Source organism: Watersipora subatra, chromosome 7 (assembly GCF_963576615.1).
Source record: "Watersipora subatra chromosome 7, tzWatSuba1.1, whole genome shotgun sequence".
Lineage (NCBI taxonomy): Eukaryota > Metazoa > Bryozoa > Gymnolaemata > Cheilostomatida > Watersiporidae > Watersipora > Watersipora subatra.
The window spans coordinates 28995407-29022628 of NC_088714.1; the positions used below are offsets into that span (position 1 = coordinate 28995407).

A 27222-nucleotide genomic window follows, 5' to 3' on the forward strand; every position below is an offset into this window, starting at 1 on the left:
TTCATAGCAATTTTATCGCATTTTAATAGTGCACGAGCAAACTAATGTTGGGGGATACGCTTTCCAGAGAGTATCCCTATAACTTCTTTTTAGGGATACACCGTATTCCTGCGTATCCTCTATTTCAAACACTGGTTGGAATACCAAAGCACTCATTATAAGTGTCCAAATACCAGAGTCCGGTAGAATCGGCAAAAAAGAAATGATTACTTTTCAGTACTTGTACATTAATAACAGAAACCTTCGACAATTGGATAATGCCATAGACTGCTGAAATGTGCATGTTTTTTTCGTGAAATGCGCATGGCTTAATGGTTCTAACCTTTGTTGCACGGCCTTATTGGCGTTTTGCTGGCCGGTCCTAATTTTGATTAAAAAAAGCTTGTCAAGTTTTTATTTCGATTTCAGGTGAAGTTAATCTGTCTATTTATGCATCATCCGATCAGATGGGCTAATTTTAGGATATTGCAGAAACTTTTCAAAGATTTGGTAACGTATTTAAATAGGTTTATATGTGTTTTGTATTATTATTAGAGCTGCACAATGATTATAAAAGTTGATCTCGATTAATAACTGGTCTGAACCAGTTAATCTTCGATTAATTTTAGAATTAATCTAGCAAAAATCTGCATATTCAAAAAAATCATACAGCTACATATAAATTGATTATATTTGACACAATTGTTAGCAGGAATACTGGTTAAGCACAATGTACATAAGTTACAATGTAATAATTATTATGAGTATGAAAACAGTCTATGAAAGTCTATAATTAAGTCAGCCAAGAGTTGAGGCAGCACAGTTTAATCACATTATTCAAATAAAGAGATGTCCTTTTCCTACATACGATATTGTCAGCTTTAGAGAGTAGCCACTCACAAAGGACAGTAGTAGTAATTATTGTCTGCGACAGCTGGTGATGATTTTTGCTCGGTAGGATGAGATTTAGTTAAATTATATCTTGATGATGTGCTGTGGTGGTAGGCAAATTATTTCTGGCATATATTGCACTTCGCTTTCTTGTTTTCGCTTCCAACCACAGGTGTCTTTTAGCGGGAATATTGCCAAAGCCGAGACCGGGGCGTAGTCTACACACACAAAAAAAACAACAAAAGTCCACGTAGTTATTTGCAAAAACAAAAGTATCTACCCAAATATCTCACCAATCCGATGAGCAGCACACACAAAAACTAAACCATTCGACAGAGCCACACATCATGTCAAAATATTCGAAGTTTTAAGTCATGTCTTGCACAACTCACCTTATGGTTTGTCAAAACTTGTCCCAAAGTCCATATTAATTTGAGACTGTCCAAAATCTGTTTTAGAAATGGTCGCCGCTAGCCTAGCCTAACGTACTGATTCAACATCTTAGTAACTATCGGGGCATTGCTGAGTGCTCCAGATGCTTTTGAGTTCCTCTTAAGTTTTGCTTACAATAGTGTTAACCTGATTTTGATTGGTTCTTGTATGCTTAAGATAGACTCAAAAAGATTGGGAGCATTCTGCAATGCCCCGATAGTTACTAAGATGTTGAATCAGGACGTTAGGCAAGGCTAGCGGCGACCATTTCTAAAACATATTGGACTGTCTCAAATTAATAGGGACTTTAGGACAAGTTTTGACAAACCATAAGGTGAGTTGAGCACGACATGACTTGAAACTTGGAATATTTTAACATGATGTGTGGCTCAGTCGATTGGTTTAGTTTTTGTGTGCTGCTCATCAGATTGGTGAGATATTTGGGTGGATACTTCTGTTTTTGCTCATAACTACGTGGACCTTTGTTGTTTTTTGTGTGTGTAGACTATGGCCCGATCTCGGCTTCGGAGAAATCCCCGCTAAAGGACACCTGTGCTTCCAACAACATACAGATATGTGCTACCTAGTATAGGAGACATTTTTCTGCTTTCATGTACCAATAGAGTGTCAATCTTATATTACTAATAATCTAAAGCTGAAATATGAGTATGATTTTTTAAAAATGAAAACACCTGTATAATTTACCTAAGAAAGTTTTTAAAAATAAACAACAAATAGACATAAGATACATGTATCAAACAATACTGAAATAGCTTTTGTTGCTGTTACCTAGAAACATGTTGGAACCGTTAACAACATGGCGGCTAACGGCTAGGGAATCTAACTGCTAGATTGGTGCGGTGCTTGTGCATTGCATAAGCGAGTTTAATGTCAGGGGCTCACTTTGTGCTTTCATAGTTGAGTGCAAAATAATTGTGGTTGTGTATAGTTGGTAAGAAGGTGTTGCTTGTCATAATATTTGTTTGTTAGTAAATTAAATGGTAGTAACCTGCTATGTTAATGTTATATATTGAACAAAACGAATTTACCACATCATGATCACCACCTCGGTTGTAGTTTATTTACGATTAATTGGCTCAACTCAGTTAATCATTTATTTGTATTGATTGCGTATAATTAATGCGATCATGGTGCAGCTCTAAAAATTATTATACTTGAATGACTCTAAAAAAAAAATGATTAAATTTGTTGATGAGATTTGGGTACAAGGGTTTGGTCCCGACCGTTAACGCATAATTTTTTGGGAGTTGTGTGCACATATGCATTTATGATAAATCTCCTAAACAATCGCTTCGCTCGTGTTTGGTCGGGGAAATATATATGTATATGTACATACATACATACAGACATACGCATGTACGTACATACATATGTATGTACGTGTGTACGTATGTACGTACATACATAGGTACGTACGTATGTATAACATACATAATATAACAATGTACGTACGTATGTACGTACGTATGTACGTATGTATGTTATATATTTATATATATTGCCTGTATATATATATATATATATATTGTCTGTATATATATATATTGCCTGTATATATTTATATATATATATATATACATATGTATGTACGTATGTACGTACATACATAGGTACGTACGTATGTATAACATATGTAATATAACAAATGTATAACAATGTACGTACGTATGTATGTTATATATTTATATATATATTGCCTGTATATATATATACATACATATATATATATATATATATATATATATATATATATATATATATATATATATATATATATATATATATATATATATATGTATATATATATATATATACAGGCAAACTCGGATAACTCAAACTTCAAGGGACCAAGTTAAAGTGTTCGGAGTTATCAGAGCGTTCAAGTTACCAGAGCACTGTCACAAGGGCACATATTCATCAGTAGATACATGTACATATACAAACTATATATAAATTAAAAACATAAATGGCTTGTTGCAAATTAAAAGGCTTATGTAAAGTAAAAGAATTTTTTCATCAGAGAGTATTGATATTTTCCTACTAGTTGAGATTTGTTTGTTTTAGGTGATTGGACGGTCAGAAAGTTTTGAGATTAAAATTAGCAAAACTTGATCGCTGTTAAAACGCTCAGAAGAAATAACATCTTTTCCTTTTGAGGGGTTTAACCAAGATCAATTTTGTCGATCTTTCTTTAAGTTTATACGAAGGTCACTTCGCTTTTCTTTGCTTTCGAAGAGCCATCCCAAGCGGATGTTGTAAAATTTGATTTTTTGCAAACCTTTAGAAAAGTCGCTAACAAAAATATTTTGCCGATGGTAGCAATAATGAGGCTTAAGAACTACAATAAGTTGATGTTCATCTCTATGGCTTAGAATAAAGTGATATTCTAAAGTGATAACAACCATTTTGGTAGCCGTTGGGCAAAAAACTGTTCGGGTTAACAAAGTTCAGATCAAGTTATCTAAAGCAACGGATCATTGCATGGGAATGGGACCAAACAAATTCGTTCGATTTAAACATGGGTTCGAGCTATTCAAAGGCGAGTTGTTCAAGTTTGACTATATATATATATATATATATATATATATATATATATATATATATATATATATATATATATATAAATATATATATATATAACAGGATTAACCGGAATCTTGGTTAGTGCGCCTCTTTACAGTTTTGAACAGTCTGTTCCGTTTTAAACAGCTAAGTTGCTGTTGTGTTAAAAAGCGCCGTCTTAAGTTCTGCGGCTTATGCAAAGGTGCCTATACAGCTATGCAAATGCACTACTCATTAAATAAAATTAATTAATAAGTAGTAATTTACATGCAATTAATATTTACTGCCAACGTGTACCGAGAAGGTCACGTAAACGTTTGTTTCTTGCGGTCACTGAAAAAAATGCAGATCTCACCTTTTAAATTTCTACATCAAAGAGGTAAGTACTTCTTATTCAATGTTGTATTGTCTATAAATTGCCACACCTCCACCACGTAAAAACATTAGATTTTCAACCGTTTGTGATAGTAAGCATGCTCATTTCCTTCAGCAGCTGACTTACTTATACTTTGTTCCAGCTACGAGTACCACAGAACTACAGCTATTACAGAACTTGCACAGGCATTCTGAGCGTTGCGATAGGCGGCAGTGAGAATAAAGCGAGCAGTGTATATTACAAAAAAGCACACCATCTCATTTACTTTCAGAAACGCTTGAAGCAGTGCAATGCCTCTCAAGAAGCTTACTGCCCAACAGCAAGAACAGATCGATTCCCGTAGAGAAAGAGACCGAATTCGCAAAGCCGCAGCTAGAAGTGCAGAAACTGCAGAGCAAACACATCAATGCCTACAACAAAACAGAAAAGCAGCTGCTAGAAAAGCAGAAACTGTTGAACAAACACAGGTACATCAAGAGCAAGCCAGAATAGATGATGAAGCTGCTAAAAGTGCAGAGACTACTGAGCTGACCCAACAGCGACTCAAACGGCTCAGAGCAGCCGCTACACCGGCCAGACATGCAGAAACCCCCAAGCAGATACAGCGGCGACAAGAACATGATGCACTAGCTGCAACAGCTGCTCAGCTAGCCATAATTTTAGAGCAGATGAAACGGCGACAACAGCAAGATGCACTAACTACCGCAGCTGCTACCAGGCACCGTGTATGGGCAGAAAATTTCGCACTTGACTACAGTTCTGCAACGCAGTTTAGGGCCAAATTTTTCTATGGGACGAATGTCAAAAAATGCTCCAGATGTAATGCCTTACGTTGGAAAGACGAGAGGCCATATATGTAGTTGAAATAGTAGATTTCACTAATAAATTTTATTAGCACAACCACACTGCTGCTGCACAGTTTGTATATACCATGTCAAAACACAGGCTATAGACGAAGAACTGGTGAGTCATGATTAATGTTTTAAGCATGTAGAAGTCTCAATTCAATAAATGCTGGCAATAGCTTAGCAGTGCAAAAGCAAAATATTTTCTAGAATTTCTTAAAATATGGAAAACTTTTCGATACTGCCAGTTTGAAGAACTTCAGTTTGCTTAGCAATGTCAATTTCATTATCAGTTGTGTACAAAATTAGGACAACTCCGATTTGAGTGGTTCAAGACTGATGCATTTTAGACTAGCTGTAGAACACATTGCATATTTCCATTGGTCTCTCCGACATTATTGACATGTACGACTGCACATGTGTATGCAGTCTGATCAGCACAATAATTTCACTAGATTGCACAATTGGAGTTGTTTTACAGTAGGAAAGACAACTCTCAATAAAACTATTGCTTTGCGTAAATCTGTTCCTGAACACGGGTAATGCAGCTAGTATATATATATATATATATATATATATATATATATATATACATATATATATATATATATGCATATACAGATAATGGTTGAGACTTCACTGATATAGTGCTCAAGGTGGTCCACCGAGCCTGTATAAGTACAAAGACGGAAAAAGATTTTAGCAACAGTTTATTACTTAAAGTTTCATGATGCAAAATGATGTTAAGTTTGCACCAATCTTCAGATAAAAAATTGCATGACACAAACACAAAACCAAGAATACACTAAGAACACCAAAATGAAGAGTTACCTGTATAAGTACAAAGACGGAAAAAGATTTTAGCAACAGTTTATGACTAAAAGTTTCATACTGCATGCAGTAATCATCAGATGCTAATGTGAAGTGCTTGTGTATAATATTTGGTCAAATCAAGTATAAAAGCCTAACTATTAAATTGGTTAATTGGTGAGCTTAGCCTTAGATAGGTAAAATTTGGTGAGTCACCAAAATTTACCTATCTAAGGCTAAGCTCACCAATTAACCAATTTAATAGTTAGGCTTTTATACTTGATTTGACCAAGTATTATACACAAGCACTTCACATTAGCATCTGATGATTACTGCATGCAGTATGAAACTTTTAGTCATAAACTGTTGCTAAAATCTTTTTCCGTCTTTGTACTTATACAGGTAACTCTTCATTTTGGTGTTCTTAGTGTATTCTTGGTTTTGTGTTTGTGTCATGCAATTTTTTATCTGAAGATTGGTGCAAACTTAACATCATTTTGCATCATGAAACTTTAAGTAATAAACTGTTGCTAAAATCTTTTTCCGTCTTTGTACTTATATATACATATATATATATTTATATATATATACATATATATATATGAATCTAAGACATCCTTAAATACTGTTACAGTATGCCGTATGCAAACGCTAAATGACGTATTATTTGAAACTCTATGAATTCTATCAACTCTATGAAACACAACGCTTTGTCGTGTTTTTTTGAAATTTTTTCGATTGCTAAATTGCGATCAAGACCAAATCCTTTTGCGCAGACAATTTTATTATCTTCATAGGAGGAGCCTCCACATTCTCTCTCTTTTTGGTTAGACAAAGACAGTCCGATATCTCATTTTCAAATTTGCACCAGTATCGAAAGATACCAGTATCGTCGAGTTCAAAGTTTTTCAAGGAAAGCTTTTAGCGAAACAGTAAGCTCATTCACACACACGCGCACGCACACACACACCACACACTTCTACGGAGTAATTATTATTATTAATTCAACATATTCAGGATTTTTATTTCGTTTTCTCAGTTTATATTAACTGTATCATTACCGAATCGTGTTTTAATTTATTTGACCAGCACAAAACATTTTCCTCATGATATGAAATTGGAAAGTTACAGTTGTTTGACAAAGTTTGAAAACCTCTTCTACAGTTGTTTTATTTTCTCTTAAATTATTTCAACTACACAAAACACTTTTCCCATGATATGTAGTTTGAAAGTTAAATTGCCAAATTTTGTTATATGATAAATACGAATCAAATTTCTGACCAAAGACTTTTTTATAACCCGGGCAACGCCGGGTAGTGCAGCTAGTCTAAATATATTTCCACAGTTTGTCGTTTTTTTTCCTTATGTCCAGCTATAGCTCTTACAAGTTTGTAATTGTAAGAGCTATATATTTTTACAAATTTATTGTTACCAAATATGCATATGTATTTTGGGTTTATACTATATATACATGTATATATATTTGTATATATATATATTTATTTATATTAGCTGTGCTACCCGGCGTTGCCCGGGTAATAGAAAAGTTTTTGGACAGAAAATTGATTTGTATTTAACTTATAACAACATTTGCCATTCTAACTATCAAACTACATATCGTGAGAAAAGCGCTTTGTCTTATAAACAATGAGAAGTAGTGAGAGTTTTTGTTATTGGCCTGCGCGCTATTAGCCAGTACGTTTAATAATGTGAGCGAACAGCTCCTCATGACAATATGCTATGACCGGTTTTGTACGCAAAGCAGTTAGGTATTTGCTCTCATATAATGACTTATATTGGCTAGCTAGCAATTCGATTTCTGTAGTCTAGTGGGTAGGGTGTTAGACTGCTGAACGGCAAGGTTTGAGATCAAATTTTTTTTAGTATGGAAACTTTATTCCAAAATTTTAAGATCTATAGCCGGACAATCAATCCTACAAATACACATACGACGACAAACCTTGAAAAATAGATATATATATATAAATATATATAAAAAGATATAAAAAGATAACCGCTACATAATGAGATCATAGCTACCTGCCCCATAAGCTTGATTGTCAGAAAATCAAGTCATAGTACCTAGAGGCAATCTAGCGATAATGGATAAGATAGTCAGGTCATATGATGTGGTGAATATCCCTTCTAGTACATTAAGGTCTGCTGCTACTCTACCGAATTTGAAATAGTAATGTGTCACAAAGATCAACTATGATATGTAGCTTCATGCAACTCACATTTCAGATAGAATAATTTATCAAATACTTTAGGTGTGTGCTCTCCATACTGATGATGTTGATGATATGGATGGTGATGATCATGCAACAGAGCCTCTTTTCCAAAGAAATGTTGTCTTGGTGAGAAATTGGGAATCTGATGAGTCACCAATGCAGCTTGATGATATGGTAAGGTGAAGTTCATTAATATCTATTACTGGAAATCCCGTAAAACTTCTTTTCTTGTGAAAGTTTTAACAATTTCTATCGTTGTTTAAAACTAAGTAACTAACTAGCCAAATTCGCGACATTGCACAGGCATTGTCATTGCACGGGTATTAAAAACAGGTTATAAAATGTTGGCAGGTAGTGTAGTTTCTGTCATTTGCCATTATCTTGGCACATTTCCAATGACTAATTTGTGTAAGTTACTATTTATATTGGTGTACTTATTAATAAGAGCCGTGAGAGCAAGCTTCAGTGACATTGCATAACGCAGAATGCTTTGTGTATTTTAACAGGCATAACGATTCATATCGCTTAGCGAATCACTTGCATCTGGCATAGCTTAATTCATTAAATTGTTGCCTAGGGAATGGGAGGTCCGAGGTTAAATTTAGCTGCAAAGCAGATTTTTCCTTTCTAGGTTTTAATAGCTGTAGCTGAAAAGACCAAACGATGACTTTGAGATTTATATATACATGTATATAGATTATGTTGGTAGAGCCAATGCATCACTATCATATATGCTGATTCAGTTTTATGCATTATCTAGCATGTAATAAAAATATTTTGCAAGCAATTGAGGACTGAAATTGGAAATTATAGTTGAAATTTTTTCAACATAAATAAAAAGGTTCTAATGTGAGGTTTTTCAAGACAATCTGTAATGGCCGCATTTTATGCAGTCTATCCAATCAGTATTGAAGCTACTGAAAACCCCGATATATTTTACTGTTAAGTGGTTTAGTAGTTCTGGTATCAAAATAAAAGAACCAAAAAGCAACCATTTTTGACAGTCGAGGGTATCACTCAATGTGTAAAAAACATATTCTACAACACTATTGCTACCACAAAAGCTAAATGGCTCTGAATGTCAAAGCCATTTGGTCATTTGGCCGATTTTTGGTTATTCAATATATATTAGCAAAGGAGTCATAAACATTCCCATTCAACAAAACAAGGGATTGTACAAACCTGGTATATTTGCTCCGAACTAACTAATTTATTTTGTAATATTTATTCAAAGAACAACAAGGCACACAACAAAATAATTCTTTGGCCTGCGATTGTCATGAATTTTAAAAAGTTTTGCTAAAATTCATGCGCTGCAAATAATAGCTTCTATCTCCTAAAATCTCACAAACAGTTCACTTTAATGTATATTCATTAATTTTGCTTAGGCTACAACATTTTAGACACATGATGGTGCATTTTAAAACAGAATAAATTTAAAGTGTTAGACCATTATTAGTTAGCTTTTGGTCTTAATTTGTGTGACAATTTGTACCATTTGTTAGCTACATTACTTTCCTCAAAATCAAGGACATCTTTTATATGTCACTGTGTGAACTATCATAATGACAGAGCACACTCAGGTAAGTTTCAATGGCTCCACAAGACTAGAGTATCTGATGGCCTCACTAGGGTTTACCCTATCAATTCATCGCTATCACGAGGCTCTTGTTTGCCTCTAAAATTTTTATGCTTAATCCAGGTGTGAGATTACATGAGCATTCAAACAGCTTAACAGAATTGAAAAGGCAGAAATTTTGTCTTAATCTGATTAATTTGTAGTTTCTGTATGTAGTTTTTATTTTTAACACATAAAATGTGGAAAGTGGGTAGATTTCAGTGTAGTTATTGTTCTGGTCCTCCATATCATGTGACCAACTGAAACATCATGTTGGGCTCAAGATGACGAAATGAAGCTGAAAAGCTAGTAAAACTTTATTTCAGATTACTAGTCTAATATCAATGTTTATTACTGATGGACATCATTACTGGTCTAAATGTGATTATTCGGACCACTCTAAACACATACTTTTTTATTAGTTTCCTATCACCAACCTTTATAATTTGCAACTAGCTTAAGTTAAGCAGTCTCTAATGAGGTTTTTGCTAATAGTTATTGCAAAACAACACTTTAAGTAGCTTAGCTATACAATTATTTCTAAGTGAACTTCTTTTAAATATTTGGATGTTATTAAAAGTAAGCATTTTATCTGCATTTCAAACTACTTTAATTGCTGTGAGTGTGAAACTCTCTTTTAGTTACACCTTGCACTACATACCAAAAGAATTGCATTTTTTGTGGGTTTGTTGAAGCAATCTTAATTTTAGCATTCTGCTTTTCCGTTACCTAAAGGAACTAGAAAGTTGTACATAGAAATGTTTTTGAAGAATTCACAAAGAAATTATGAAAATGTCAGTCTGAATGATCAGTGTTTGGATGTTAAAAAGCAAATTGTGCTCAAAGAGAAAGAGCTTCTCAATTCAATTATTTACAGTACAAGGTGGCAGAAACAGCTTCTGCAAAAAAAAGACTGTGAGGGGATCATGAGGGCTTTCCGTGTGTTTGATGTTGAAACTCTTCCACATCCTGGAAAAAAAGTAGCTCGAGCATCTGAGGAAAAAAGTATCACTGTTGGTGGTAAGTTTAAAAGAATTACAAAAATTATAGATTAGCATTCACATGTCAGTTAATCCCTATTTGTTAATCAACAGTTGTCTGTTAGCGCTTAATAAAATTGTTTTGTTCTTAAATGGTCCTGAGTAAAAGTGGCTATGAAGCAGACTAATCCTAGCATTAAAGCCATTACTTCATGTTTACTATCAATGCCCAAAGAGGTCTGTATTATGAGGGCATTGTTAAATTTTTTGTCTAATGCGACTAAACAAAAAATGTCCCTGCTTACAATCATGTAACATAAAGGAGTTTAATTTAACTGACTTAAGCCAAATGTTCTCATTTAGCTATTTTTTTCCATAGTCTTTAATAACTATGGTAGAGAATTAATGGAAGTAGGAAATTAAAATAACCTGTTTTTGTTATAGATAGTTTCTAGAAAAGCCCTGTAGCATAAAATGTAAACTATTGTCATAAAATGTGAACAGCTCAATTGTGACTCGAGAAATCAGCAAAAAAGACTAACAGTTAGGTATGCAACAGATACGCCACAAATACACACCAAAGTAACTATAAGCACAGCTTATTTAACACTTAGCTATTCTGTCAGTATTGTGACTCAAAATTTGTGACAGTAGTGAGTATACATAGTCTAACAGCATAAAAGGATTATGTTTAACTTTTGTGGCTACGATGCTAACATGTATTAGTAAATAAAATTTACTGAATATTTTCAACTTGGCATGTAAACTTTAGTTTAATATATTTTTATTGAAGTCTTCAATATTTGCTATATATTTATTATAATAAGAGCTGATTCTTACAACCTGTCTCTTTGAAACCACACCGAGAGCATTGGAAAAGATAATTCATTGTACTGCGATCAGAGTCAGATATTCAGATTCTATGCTGAACATACAACCATCTGCGCCAATTGATTACCTTAGCATGCTTAAGAATTATTACGCACACAGTTACTATGGCTGACGACTTCTCACGGCACACGGGACTGCCAGGGTATGAGTTATACTAAAATGTTTAGGTTTTTAAAGTTTCACAGTAGGATTGAATGTTTTAACCCTCTGATGGGCGAAGCAATGATTATTTCACTTATACTTTGTACTCTTCCATGATTAGAGTGACATCACTGTTGTCTACGTCAGCAGTTTTTATATATGCTAAAATATTAGACTACGTTAAAAAAAGACTACTTTGAGTACAACATATTAGACTGAGAGATCTATTTTATTATGATCATGACTTATTTTGATCATGTCACTTTCAAAGCCTTGACCAGAAACCAAAAAACTTAAAAAGTTGAAAACGAACTTCAAAACTTCATAACAATAATGCCATATGCTAATCTTGTAAAGCGTTATAATTGTTTATGTAAACATTTTAGTTTTTAGATCAGGTTGTAAACTACTTTTTGGACCAATCTGAAGACTTTACATATAATTTCTTATCAGTTAAAATTACCTAAGTAACTTCAACTTTGACCATAAGTCTGATTTTGCTGTTGATCGATCTTCTCAGACGCATTTGTGACAAAAACCATGTCAACAACAACAAAGTAATTCATAGACAATGATGAAATGTAAACTTTAGTAAAATATTTTACTGATAACTTTTTATTATGGGCTCATCAAGATTGAAGTCTAATTTTTAGTTGTAAACAAAATAGTGAACATTAAATATATCAATAAATTTTTCATATCGACTCGCCCATGAAGGTGGACACTCTAAAATAAATTTTTCATCTGCAAGAGTTAAAGTTATTATTCTAATTGACTAAACTACTTATTAACCTATAATAATAGTAAGGAAAAGTTGTCTTTAGCTATGGAGGATAATATTTGAAACATGAACATTGCGTCAATCAACTTAGCTGATTGTTTCAATAATTTGGAAGCCTTATACATAACACATGTATTATACATGTGTTATGTATAATACATGTAATCATTTAGTCATTTAATTCGTCATTTAGTTCATTGAGAGTCATTTAGTTCATTGAGAGTCATTTAGTTCTAACTGAGGTGTCGACAGTCTTCGGAGAGGTGCAATGCGTGACTTGGCAAGAATCAACCTGCAGAAGTATGTATCATTTGACAACTTCCATTTAACATATGCTGCAAACCCATATGCTTTGTCACTAGCGTCACTCAGTATTATTAACATTGGCTTGTCAACTGCACCCTCAGGAGTCAAACATCTATCAAACTCAATTTTATGAAGATTTCTCATTTGATGAAATAACTCTACCCACTTTTTCTGCATAATACTACATGCCCTATTCCACACTTTGTAAATAAAACTGTCAATTCCCTTTACTGCTCTACAAGAGAAAATACACTGAGTGTAAGCAAAAATATTAATGTATATTTGCAACAATATATATCAAGACATGTGATCAATGTGTGCATTACAATGAACAACATACAGAGAGGCTGCAAGCACTAGTTTTGCACTGCAGAAGAAGAAAACAGGCCTGAAAACACTAAAGAAAATACTGAACAATCGGAAGAAGCTGAATTAAAATGAAGGCAACAATTAGATCACAACTGAGAACTGAGCTCAAGAAACAAGCAATGCTAAATCATTTTTAAGTTTTTATTTTAACTTCTGCAGGTATTATAAAGATTGCTTGCTATGTCAACTGTTTTTGAATATACATATATATTCGTAGCATCTAATAGATTATTATTATTACACAACTTATAAATTTACATACTTGTAGCATACCATTTGAACTTGTAAAATACCATGGCCATAATTTAAGCTATGTTTTCGATGAACCAAAGCTCATAAATTACCTTTTATTGCACATGAAAAGTCATTTTATACTGCAAACTGTAGCAAACATATGAATCTGTGCAATGAGGTTTTACGCAACATGATTAAGTACAAGTACAAAAATGAATTCAAATGTAACCTTTTAAAAAATCTTTGAACGTGGAGCTTAGATAATAAGATTTTCCTAAGGTAACTCCAAAAAACAATGTATCAGCTTGTAGAGAAATTTATCAGATTTCCTATGCATAATTATTTAGGGTTGTTCTATGACAAATTGGAGGTAGGTTATAGCAGCTTTAATGCAGCCATGTCCATTTGCTTGTTTTTTTGGGCTCTTCAGAACCGTGAGACCCTGATCTCAAAAGATTAAATAGACTTAACAAAATAATAGATGTAATTTAGTGGACTAAATGAATTGTGTTTAGGTGTACAATGTACTTATAGTTTGCAAGAAGAGGAGTGTTTTTATATAATGTTATTGAGGTAAGTTTAAATGAACATAATAAATTTGTTTACATCCTTAGATAATAATACATGGTCCAGCGTTTGTGGTATTTTACTTTGATGGCAACTTCCAAACTAGACATTATTTCTTCCTTTCATTTGCTGCATTAGAGTAGCAATTCCACTGGTTTTTTTGGATTATTACATTTACATAATATTTGGCTGATGATGGAATATTTGTAGAAGCACACTAACAATAGCAAACCATTTCTCAAACACTTCAAAAGTCAACTATGTTGATATCATGAACTAAGAGGCTGGTTTTTTTCAGTAAATTGACTCTCAACAATGTCTTGCAGTCAAGAGATGATATGGCCTGTCGGTTGATATACTGTACTATTGAATGAGTGGAAGAGGTTTTCTGTGTCTATCTGTTGGTATTTGAGGGTGATGAAAATGCTTATCCTTAGGGTCAGGTTTGACTGAGCAGGTAAATGATAACTTGGATAATTGTACCTGCAGTGTAACATTGGTCAACTCAAACTGAATATTATCAACAGGTTATCTTGAAGTGCTAGTCCATGACATTACAGTCTAATGATTAATGATTAATGATTAACTTGAATAAAAAAGCTCATCAATTTTTGTTTCATACAGCATCTGTAGGTGCCGTCAGATTTAAACAAACTTGCTAAAATTTTGCTGTAGTGTCCACATGACTTATGAAATTATTGGTGGCATTTACAGTACATAAAATTAATCGGAACAAACTGCATATGTTGCAGATTGGTACATTTTAGACAGATTTCTGAATGCAAATAAATTTTCAGATAACTTTGATATTTTCTCTATTTGTGACAGTGAACACATGACACAACCCTGACTAACTCGTACCTCATCTGACATCTGACAGTGAAGTTTTTGTCCAATTGTTGCTAAGTGTTCAAAGATAAAAATATGATTTTCTAGCTAGGCAAGCAGGTTTTCATTAGTTTGTTCAATTTTTTGCTCCGACTTTCAATACTCCACTTTCCTACCTGTTAAATTTTTACAAACGGATGTAAAATTTGTAAAGGTTTTTAACATTTTGTGCTTAGTTTGGCAGTGACAATTTTGTAGAGTGTTTATTAAATATTCTAGAGAGGGAATTTTGAAATTACTATAAGATAAACAAATTTGTAGCGAGTTATATAATTTTTACAGCTACAAGAACTTTTATTTATTCAGTTCACAAACTAGATAGCCTATCATTTGAGTCTAACGGTAAAATTTATGTGAGTGTTATGCTAGGTATCTTAAAGTGTATTACAATTTTTTAAGTTGTATGATATGTTTGCGGTAACACTGAGTTGCTTGATCGTTTATTCCAACATTACATATTGCAAAAGCGACATTAGTAATGGTTTTCATGGTTATGTTGATAATCAGTTTTCATCAAACTAAGGTGCCATTAGAAATCGTTCACATGTATAGCTGAAATGTTTCCATATTAAAAGAGATGCTCAGCTGAATGCTAATAACAAAAGCACTATTATGAACTAAATAGTGGTGAAAGACTCCAGTTTTATTACATCCACATTGCCCACACAGAAAACTTCAAAAAGAGTGCTTATTGGAATTTTTAACCATTTTTGGAATTTCCAAGTTGGAAATTCCAAGTGAACGAGCAATGCTGCAATGAGAATGCTGCAATTCTTAGTAGGCCTACTTAGCCGCCGAAAATCACTAAAATGTTGGGAATTCCACCCCAGAGAATACCGGCCTGCTCTATTCTCCTACCTGTTAAATTGATGATCAGATGTAAAATGTTGTGCTTAGATCGGCAGTAATAATTTTGTGGAGCGTTGATTAAATATTCAAATTAAAATAAGATGAACTAATTTTTAGTGAGTTATATAAACTTTTTACTGCTACATGAAACATTTTTTCTTCACCACACAAATTGACTAAAATGTATAATCTATTATCTGAGTTTAACAGTAAAATTTATGTGAATGTGATGCAAGAATACCTTAGAATGGATTACAATTTTACGAGAACTGCCTTATAAAGCAAAGAGTGAACAATTGCAGTTGCTGTAGGTAAACAGTAAGATGTGAAAAGTTTTATGCAATACACAATAACAGATTAAAAAGCAGTGAGTGAAGTTTACTCAAAGATTTTTATGATGCAAGTGTTAGCCTGCAAGAGCGGAAAACTTCCAGATTATGCTTGCCACTTGAAGGCTAAAAAACTTGCTTACCCAGACATTGTCATGAAAATATATCACTTTGTGTAATTTTAGCCTAAATTTTCATTTTGTGCTAACAATGGGCAATGTGTATGTTGTATTTATATAGTACGAATTTTTTTAACAGATGTGGATGAAGAGTTTTTGGAAAAAGCTGCAAGATTTTTTAATAAATTGCTTGTTTCCATGTCAGCTGAAGCAGAAATTACCAGAAGTGACCTACTTCATAAGTTCAAGGTGAGGAAAAACCGGAAACAAAATTGAATACTTATATTCTCATTTAATCAAATGAAGTCCATTGTCAACTATTAATACCACTAAACTGATCTTAAAAGAGCTTTGATAAAACTTAGTTTTTTGGTCAGGACTTGTGGAAATGGCTGTTTAATTATTCTTGGATAAGTGTATTCAAGACTGTGAGGTACAGTGTTTGCTTTAAACAACATTTATTGATCACATTAGGAAAACCAAGCAGCTTATTGAGTATGCTTTTGGCTTTCATAAAATTTTTCACAATTTTCTGAACAGATTTTATTTGGAAAAAGGCATTTTTATTTGCAGTTTGTTTCTGAGAGGAGTGTAGGAAAGATTACAACCGTAAAGCAGGCATACGAGGAGTCCTTAATCAAAGCAATTTGTCAGAGGTTTTTTGAAGAATTCGAGAAAAGTGCAGCTAAGGTAAAAAAGCTTTCCTTTGTCACATTTATTTGTATTTTTTAGGGATGAACATTAAAAGGACTAAAAAAGTATATGTAATTTTTGTTTTTTGTAGAAGCCTTGCATAGGTGAGAAAGTCTTTTCGTGGTACGCTACCTAACATTAGCAAAAACATCTTTTACAATATTTCTTGCAGCAAAGTGAGATGCTTGGAGGTGAAGAGAAACCAGGTAACTTTCCCACTTGGCCACAAGTGAAGGAAAAAATTGATTCGCTTTTTGAAGCAATGATAAAAAGATATGATCATCATCCAAGAGTTAAAAGCTGCAACAACCAGCATATAGTGAAGTAAGTACTTATACTGCCTTTCTTTGTAAAACTAGAATATCGTGGTGCAACTAACTACCTTTAATTTTTTTAGATGTTTTAAACTTCCTTCACATTCTCATTTATATTAACTACAATGCAGTTCTGCATGAAAGTCATGTTTCTTTAAGTGAGCTTGTAAAAATCAGAATGTAGCTACCAATGATTGCTGTACCTTTCAACGTGTGACGGGCAGTTAATCTTAAGACATATTCATCAATACAAGCGTTGAGCTTTAGGTATTTCTTGGAAATAGGATTTTTAAGTCTTGCTTGCAAAATTTAAAATGTGGTATACTCATAACACTCATGATATCAGTATCTATTGATTGAGAGTTAACGGTTTGTACATGTATATGTACTGGAGTAGGTTATTTATTTTCAATGCTCATTCATGTCGGTATTCAAATGATCTCCTAGTCAAGTAAATGTGCAGCCGTTGGAGTCAGTCACTCGTCACTGTGTTTATTTTTGCGGTCAAGCGTTTAAATGGTTAACTTATTTTAGAATGAATCTAAATTTGAAATTTTAATTAAGATTTTTAAAATATACACATGTAAGTAGCGAACGATTGTAGCAAAAAAAAGTTAGATGAGTGCTTGTCTCTCACCATCACTCAAACTACATTGCCTTGTATATTTGATAAAACACTTCAACTATTTAGCATCCGCTTTTTGAGAGTTTAAAAGATTTTTGCTAGTAAATCAGACGGGAGTTTAGTTGTACCTGTGCACTCAGCATTCTAACATTAAATTTGGTTGTCTTGGTCTTCCAGAGATTTAGTGTATTTCTGGTTTACCAAAAGGGAGTAGTAGAGAGCATCTACTTAATTTTTTAATGGTCTATGTATACCAACAACAAACTCATCTCTATTGTCGATTTTTATAAGTATTACCAGATTTTGTAATGTCATTGTTCATTTATTTTCAAGTGACTACCGCAACTTTATGAAAAAGAAGTACGAAACGATTGATGACAATTGGAAAATTGAATATATTATGCAACAAAATCGCAAGCTGGCCAAAGAGCTTGAAGACAAAGAACGTCAAGTGGAGGAGTTAAAAAAGGCTATTGACAGGTTTGCTATAGCATTTTAAAACATTTATGTGAATCTATTAGAGACATTTATGGGAAAAGTCTAGCAACCGAAAAGCTTTTCACCTTTATGGTGATCAATAGCAATTTGGCAGCTATCTGCTCTAACAGAGTGACACATATCTTGCAAGTCATTGGGTAGGATGACTATTTGAATCCACAACACCTGCACTTGCTCATCTCCCTAACATGTAAAACTCTGTAAAAAAACTTTTGGGCAGAAAAAATTGCTTCCTGGATCAAATGTGACATAGGAAGAAATTAGCGACATGATTCGCTAGATAGAAACTTTGAAGTTTTTTTAAACAAAGGAGAATATAAATGAGATTCTGAGGTCAATTAATCTTATGGGTTTTGGTTTTGAAGCAATATTTAGTAATCATAATTTGTTAGAAAGGTGATATAGTTCATTTCATTTTCAGACCTGTCAACCCAAGAGTGGGGCAATGCGTGAGATTTGGTTTTGGGGCAATTGATGTATCAATGATAGAATATATAAAATTGTGGAATTTGGGGCAAAAGTCTCACGCATTTTCATTTTTTCTTCGGGGTGATTGCGTGAGTCTCACGCCCAATGCATGAGAGTTGGCAGGTATGGTCATGTTATAGTAAATTGTGAGTAGAAAGTAGTAATTGCTTGGATCACTGTTAATATGAACATCGTGTGATGGAAATATATTTGTATCTTTCGGTGTTTATGGTAGCTTAGATAAAAATGGTGGCAGAAAACTTGAGAGAAAACTCTTTCTTGAATAGAGAGGTCCAGTATTTCATTTTTAGATATCTAGATATACAGGTATAAAACTAGTATTGTGCAATAAGATTAGGAGCAACAGTTTATATATGCATTTTGCTACCATTCAAACTAGCATGGAGCATGAAATTCATAAAGACAACCATCTCAACATTGGCTCTTTAGTACAACCTTCATTGACATGCTAGTGATGTCTTAATCATTGAGTTACCATCACCAATCTGCAGGCTCCCTTTGCAACATGTTAGTACAGGCTTTAAGTAAAGGTTTTCAAGAGTTGATACCTTCAATTTTTATTACTCTACAATACTGTTGATAACTGATGTTACATCAAAGTAATTACTTTTAAAGACTACAAGCAACAGTTTCTAATATTGATATGTATAATATTGCACAACAAACGAGACAAACTTTGTTGAAAATGAGTAACCATTAATTGTAAAACCACAGTTACTTAGAATTCTAAAGCTTTTTTTCATTAGGTTTGTGATCTATTTAAAATAGCTACACTGTCTAATAGATAGTTTACAATAAGTAGTGATAGCCATAGCGATGCCATAGACTATACTTATAAATCGATAGATAGATGATGAATTGGTTTAATTTACTGCTTTTAGACAGGCAGCAGAAAATGCAAGCCAGAAAGACCAGTTCAATTCTGCACAAGGGGCCTTCGACCAACACGCATCAGCTCTTACAAACGGGTCGCAAGCTATGAAATTTCAGGAAAAGGTAACTCAAGCAACGCAACAACTTGAGGAGGCAAGAGAAAGATACAATGCATTTGTCAAGTCAGAAAAAGTTAAAGAAAAGGAACAAAGATCTCAAAAAAAAGGAAACAGAAAAGTGAAATGCTTTATTATGTAAATGTCGAAATTATTATTGACAGAATAATCACACCAACTTTGTGATAACTTTATGAATGAAAAATAACATGCAAAGAGAAATGGTTTGAGTGAAATTTTCAAAGCTCACAACAACTGGGTATCGATGGCAATGGATCATCCACCAAATGAAAGATTATATATTATATCATTATAGTATATTAGATATCATTATACATCTTATTTTATTGTATAGGAAAAAAATTCCGATTCACCAAATAAACTGTAGCAAGATTGATCTTATAATTCTTATTTTACTAGACAGATGAGTTTTATGCACACATGCAAATGCGCACGCAGACACACACACACACACACGCACGCACGCACGCACGCACGCACACACGCACACGTGAATAAAAAATCATTTCCTCACACCTGTTAACCCAATGGAGATAGTAATGTTCACTCATGCTCGAGTCCCCTAACATAGATGTGGGAGTTTGAGCATTCGCTTAAAGATATTTAAACATTCTCAAAAGTGAGCTTTTCTGCAACTCGATAGAGTTGATTGTTTCCAGTATTTGTGCAAGCTGCGTTTGATAGACAAGTGTTATTGCAATTAGTGCTCAAATGACTAGCGGAATTACAGTTGTTGTTAATGCAAGCTGCATTTGATAGGCAGGTGTTATTGCACTTAATGCTCTAATGACTAACGGAATTACAGTTATTATTGCATGCCAGTTTTTTTCAATATTATCTATGCGTTGGAGATATTTCTCTTCTTTATTTTTTTTTACTTGCTGGTTATGATGTACTCACAGGAGCTCTTTTTTGTGCAGTCAGTTGTTTCAACAAAGACCATTTTATGGTTTAAGCATTATCACCGACTTCCATGCAGTGCTTTTTTCCGTCTCTTTTGTCATCTGTTTGTGTCTTGTTTACGTCAACTTCATGTTACTGTTAGCTATATCTTTGTATTCTAATTCGGGTCTGCCCTGATTCCTCTTTTCTTTGTAGAGTTGTGAATATAATAGTTGTCTTGGCAATCACTCATGACCCATCCTGTGCAAATGTCCCAGCTATCTTAGGCTTACTTGTCAGAATATCTGCCTTGGAGGAGAGACCAGACTGTCTTAGGATGTTTGTGTCTTTGACTTACCTTTCTATGTGAGATTCATTATGCAGTGTAATTTTCTCATCCAGACTGAGTGCAGTCTCATCACTTATGTTTGGTACACTGTCCAGGTCTCATCTCCATATAATAAGGCTGTTAGAATTACAGCTCTGGGTACCTTATGCTTAGTTTCGATGGTTACATGCTTGTTCCCCCACAAACAATAGTAATTTTTTCTAAAGGAATCACTGGCAGCTTCTTTTCTGGGATTAAGTTTTTTATCAATGTTGGCATTACTGGATACAGTGCTACCCAGGTATCTGAAATTAGTACAGAAAGTGAGCGGTTTGTCTGTCAGGGTATGTGTAGAATCTAGTGGTGGATGCAGAAGCTTCACAGGTTGGCAAAGACATTCTGTTTTTTATGTTTATATTTAGGTTGAATTTTTATGTTGCTCTTACAAATCAGTTTATAAACAGTTGCATATCCTCAGCTGAGTGAGCAACCAGAGCACTATTATCCTAACTATCTAAAGACCTTTTTTGAAACTGTATCAAAGGTTTTGGTAAAGTCAATTAAAACAACATACAAGGGATTGTCTTGCTCAAGACATTTGTCCCGTACTTGACTAGGCTGAACACATATCTACTGTACTACGTACCTCGCAAAGTCTGCATTGTGTCTCAGGCAGTACATTTGATGATATTACCTAATTGATATTGTTGAATAATACAAGAGCCATAATTTTTACAGCGATTGACAGGTGAGAGATGTCTCTTTAATTCCCACATTTCTTACGATCTCTTTCCTTAAACAACTGTGAAAGGCCAGTTTCACATCGTTTTGTTTATCACCACAGCATCTTTTTTAATCTTATGGTACATGTATTTCCTCCTTCTCTCATATATCTCTAATCAGTTTGAATAGTGCCTTTTGTAGCCTCTGACCACCATAATTTCATGCCTCTGCTGAGATCCAATATCGTCGATATGCTCTATTTTTTCATTATGATGACTACAGCAATGGCTTCCGCTTTGTCATGTGGTTTATCCAGACTGCTCATGATTAGTCTTTGCATGAAGAAATTTAAGACAGACTGCTCTAGCATTTTTGAGACATTTAGGAGCTGGTTGAAATGTTTGACAAATTGATCCAGAATTCAATTTTTATCCTGAAGAACTGTTTCACAATTGAGTGTTTGAGCTGGACCATTACTCATTTTCTTGGGCCATATACTTCTATGGTACCATGGCAGAGGTTTTTCATATTATTGCCATCGACAGCAGACTGTAGGTTTCTCGCTTTTTTCTTCTACTAATCTGACTTTACTTCTATGGTATATTGTTGAAGTTTGTTTTTCACTGTTGAGTTTTGCCTTGTTCGATCTGGTGAAACATCACATATACCGACTTCAGGCAACATTTCTTTTTTCAATCAGCCTATTTAGGTTTGTATCAGGTTTTTTAAAACCAAGTTTGATCTCATGGATAGTCTGTCCATTAAAGTCTTCCATCATTCAGTGATATCTCTTACTACCTTCTCATCTAGCTGTTTCTTTATTTTCTCTTCTAAGCTTTGTTGGATCTTGTTCTCTTTTAGCTTTTTACCGTTTAGCTTCTTTGATGGTTTTGATTGGGTCGTGCCATGTTTCTTTTGTATTTTGACTGTCATTTTAGAACAGACCATGCTGTGGTCTGTAGAGCAGTCTGCACCTCTGTAAACACAGGTGCCCAAAACATCTCTTGTTCACTTGTTTTGTAATCACAATGTTTAGCAAGTATTTATGCTTAGACAGTAGATCCTGATGTTTGAAGAGGGTGTTTCTGAGAATGAGATTATGCTCAGAGCAGAAAGCAAATAGGATTTCACTGTTAGAGTTACATTTTCTTAGAATTTGTTATTTGATTGATATCTCCTGGCAAATTCTGATGATCTGATCCAACTATTGCATTAAAGTTGCTTGCAATGAGCAGCTTACCTGTGTCAGGGATGCTTTTCATTGCATTGCAACTGATGGTGGATTGATTATTTCTACTGAATTTGTCATGGTGGGAGCACATATGCTTATGATCCTGTCACTCACTGGGATTGGGTCTTGTTCCATTATCTTGACTGTCATATCTGATAGCAAACTCAACTTCTGTCTTTCTATGTTCATGTTCTTCTCTGCCTCTTTGGTGGAATATGTAGCCACTATCCAGCAAGCTCCCTAGGGATGCTACACTGGTCTTGCAGAGTGCTGCAATATCAATAAGTATCTTCGAAGTTCTTTTGTTACCTGTGCAGTTTGTCACTTTGATTGCTTTGAGCAATCCTAATCAAGAACTATTCTTACACTCTATTCTGCAGTTTTTAAGTAAACTTGTCACTTTTCTGTATGCTTTCTAGCTGATCTTTTACTGGGTATCGGAGCAAGAGCTACACAGAGCAAACCTTTTCAGGCCAGGTGACAGTCGAGGTGGTATGATTATTTTTTATTCGTGACATTTCCATGAAACTGCTGCAAACAGTATTAACCCTTCGACTGCCACATTATTTCTTGTGCCAAGTGCTACACTGCTGCATTTTTTTCACTCAAAAACATGGCATTTTGCTTTGGCTGTTGTTGTGTTATTACTTGGTAGCCTATATCTAGCCCAAATTAACAATGCATCATTATAACTTTTTTAACAGCAAACTATGGTCAATTGTACCAGTTTTGGGTAACATTATGGCAAACCAGATGATGCGGAAAACAAAAATGCTTGTTTTTTAAATAAAAATACAACTGTTTGAATTCTGGTTCACCTTTCTTACACTCTAGCTATTTTATTTTGCCACTAAAAATGTTAAAATAACATGACGGCAGTTTAAACAAGCTAGAATAAATTGATGCAGAGTTGTATAACATAATATGAATATAAAACAAACCGGAAATAAGGTTCCAAAAATTTGTAAAATCGACTAACTGATATATTGGTATCATTCAAAATATGATTAACAATATCCAAAAATTCCTAAATTTAAAAACAGTGTGTGTTCCGACCAAGAAAGGTTTCGAATTTAAACTAAAAGGCGTTGTAGCAACGTTTGGCATAAAACCCATGCAAAAACATTAGCCTATTTTACAAAATTTTTAGGCAGTGTTTAAACTGACTACTGACTTGATCTGAATATGAATCAGAATCTCAATAAGGTAACTGTATACTATATTAAGGGTGATCATAATTTTGCAAAACAAAAGGTTTCTTAACAATTGGAGAATATTTAATCTTAATTTAAAAAAATTATTTGTTTGTAAAATGATGTCTATAAAGTATCGAAATGAATAATAGTAAAATTATGAGCACTCACATAAGCCAATGTAGAGCTCTAGCACGTGCCGTTTGCACGTTTGGCTGCCGAAGTGAACTGTTTTAGAAGGTCTTTTCAAATAGATATGTAAATGTTGTGCTTATGTACAAAAGTAGAGTGAGCTTTGATGCCTTCCCAAGAGTCCCATGAATAGCTTTGGTTACTTTGCAGAATTAGAGACCGGAACAAGTTAACAGTTAGCAGTGCTGTCATGTTTAATTCCCAGTTAAGTTAGTGTGATAAATGGCCATTTGCAAATATGAAGATAAATGTACTTGTGCTTACTTTCAAGCCATCATCTACACACAGCTATAAACTATGTGCAAAGCACAACAGACTGGAGCAGCAAAGGGCTGGTGAAATGTCATCACCTTTCTTCTCATCCATGTCTTCTCAAATTTCTAGATTATCTACCTCACAAGGATCTTCCTTATTGAATTGTAGTAAGAATGCTTTGGGCATATTTGAGGCATTGTCTGTCACTATGAATCTAACTTTGTTAAGAAATTCATAAGCTTTTAAAGCATCCCTCACACTATGTGATCTCTAGTGCGCTTTCCTGCAAAATAACCTATAGCTAGCCAAGCCGAAAATAATACAAAAAAACTTATACCAACTCTACAGGCAATTAAAGCATAAAAAACTTAAGCACTGAAATGGAAACTTGTATAATAGAGCTGATAGCAAAGCACTCACATATGCATCACCAGATTTGCAGGCAAACATCAATTTGAGAACAAGTTAGCAGCTAATGTTGAGTTTAGGTTGTTGCTTTTGCCAAACAACTAAGTATAAGCTAGTTGTAGTCATAATTAGTCTCTCATAGCCTGGTGGTTATGAGCAGATGAGTAAATTATAAAACAAAACGACTTTACTGTGAGACAAAGGTAAGTCCCGTGATTAATGATTATGTAAACATAAACGAACAAGTATTTCAACAGTTGTTCAGCATGGCATAAATATAAACTACTATTAGAGCCAGGAACTCTTGTAATTCACGCTATTGTTCATCTTAGTGCATTTAATTACCACATATTGCTCATCATTAAATGCAGAAGTCTCACCTCAACCTAGCGAAATAAAGCAAAAGCCCTTCAATCTCATTTTGTAGCAAAGGTGATGGAATTAGTCTCATAATTTGTGACCGCACTGTATAAATGTACTCAGTAAAATTAATATATGATATTGCAATGACAGAACACTATGGTCAGGGCTGTAGCAATAGACCTCCTGTCCACCACGATTGTAGGATCGTTCATTCAAGATACCAAAGAAGGCTCAGCCACCAGTAAGAACTTGGACTACCGAGAGGAAATCTGAAGGACCGAGAAGAAATGGTGCGTATAACAAAGAAAAGAAGCAGAGCCTAGGTTGTAAACAAAAATATAAAATGAAAAGGAATCGTTCGTTGAAGTAGAGTCATACTGCGCACATACTTTCTGCATGTATGTTTTTGGTCGATTGCCTGTCATGAATGTATGCTTATATATTTATTCATTAAATACATAGTTCATTGAAACTTAACACTCAATGTTGCTGTTTGACTGCCGTTTGGAGAGTAAAGGCAATCAGCAGTTTTCTTTACAAATGTACAACTACAGCTGTTCATTGTCGTAAAAGCTGTGAAGCACTTTTGGTCATACCTTCACAGCACGCATCTCCTTTTACGGATAGATCATGCCTCTATGCAGTGACTGTGTCAATGGGAGGACCCTCCAAACAAACAGCCATGCAGATAGAGGTCCTGACTGAATTCCAGTCTACAGAATTCCAGTTTACAGTGGAGTACTGGGCCAGTCTGCATAATGGAAACACTGATGGGTTCAGTCAACAGACTTGCAAAAACTGCCGGCAATGCGAGCTCACTGCGCTGAGAGACAAAAGACCGACTGGCAAGAAACTGGCTCTGGAAAGGCAGTGCCCATCGTTAGGACTCAAGGAAAAGCAACTCACCATGCCGGGAATTGACAGTGTCCTGCACAAATCAGCCAGTTGAATGGGACAGTTCACTGCCACTCAGCAGGGGGAGCCTGCCTAGGACTGACCGAGGCCACCCTGGGAATTTATGGTGTGGCACGGGTAAATACTAGAGAGAACTAGAAGAAACTGGTGCAGATGCAAGTCACTGGCCAAAAACCGGTGGCCACCATGTACAGCATTTTCGAGTGGGCCAAGGAGCTGACTCGAGAGTAGCCGGAGCTACAAGGCCAAAAACTCCGCCAACTGCATAACATGTGTCCATTTTTTAGGCTATGATCCAATGAAGTACTGGAAGCTCAGACCTTCCCCATGACCAGTTGCGATAGCAAACAGTATGCTCATCAGCTATTAAAGAGACAGCTGTCTGGCAGACTTACCCCCTTGATCATTCTGGAGGGGGTAAGACAATCAGCCGGCTGCGACAGATTCAATACTGGTCAAAGATGTCTGCCACAGTGAGAAGACTGATCAAGAGCTGGGAGGTTTGTCAGGCGACAAAGCATGGTGGCACCAAAACAGCCAGCGACAGGAATAAGCTTTATGTCAGGCGCCCCTAGCATGATGTGGTTGTAAACATATTGGGACCAATGCCAGATACACCGAAAAGGAATAAGCTGTTCCTGGTGTTCACAAATCACTTTATGAGGTGGCAGGATACCGTAGACTTCCCAGAGGCCACAGCCCCAGCGTTGGCGAGTGCGTTAGACAAGCGAGTGTTTTACTACATGATGCTACCTGAGCAGTTCCACACTGACCAGGGTGCACAGTTCAAGATGCAATTGATGACCAAGCTGTGTCAACTCTGGCAGGTGGAGAAGACACACACACAACACCCGATCACCCACCAACCAATAGTGTAGTGGGGC

General features: G+C 34.7%; 1 protein-coding gene across 1 annotated transcript; it reads left to right on the forward strand.

Moving 5' to 3' along the window:
• Positions 1-4551: 4551 nt before the first annotated feature.
• On the forward strand, positions 4552-26372 carry LOC137400637 (calponin homology domain-containing protein DDB_G0272472-like). The gene is made up of 11 exons (XM_068086967.1): positions 4552-4986; positions 8187-8321; positions 9720-9730; positions 10643-10785; positions 16359-16468; positions 16793-16909; positions 17085-17236; positions 18185-18331; positions 19720-19948; positions 25626-25746; positions 26068-26372. The coding sequence occupies exons 1-11, from the start codon at positions 4552-4554 to the stop codon at positions 26370-26372; spliced, it is 1905 nt and encodes a 634-aa protein (XP_067943068.1).
• The last annotated feature ends 850 nt before the right edge of the window (positions 26373-27222 follow it).

Excerpts from the sequence above, each read along its gene's own strand:
- LOC137400637 (XM_068086967.1), top strand. The coding sequence starts at position 4,552 with ATGCCTCTCAAGAAGCTTACTGCCCAACAGCAAGAACAGATCGATTCC. Across the intron at positions 4,987-8,186 it reads CAGCTGCTACCAGGCACCGT|GTGTGTGCTCTCCATACTGA; the intron begins GTATGGGCAGAA and ends CAAATACTTTAG. Across the intron at positions 17,237-18,184 it reads AACAACCAGCATATAGTGAA|TGACTACCGCAACTTTATGA; the intron begins GTAAGTACTTAT and ends TTTATTTTCAAG.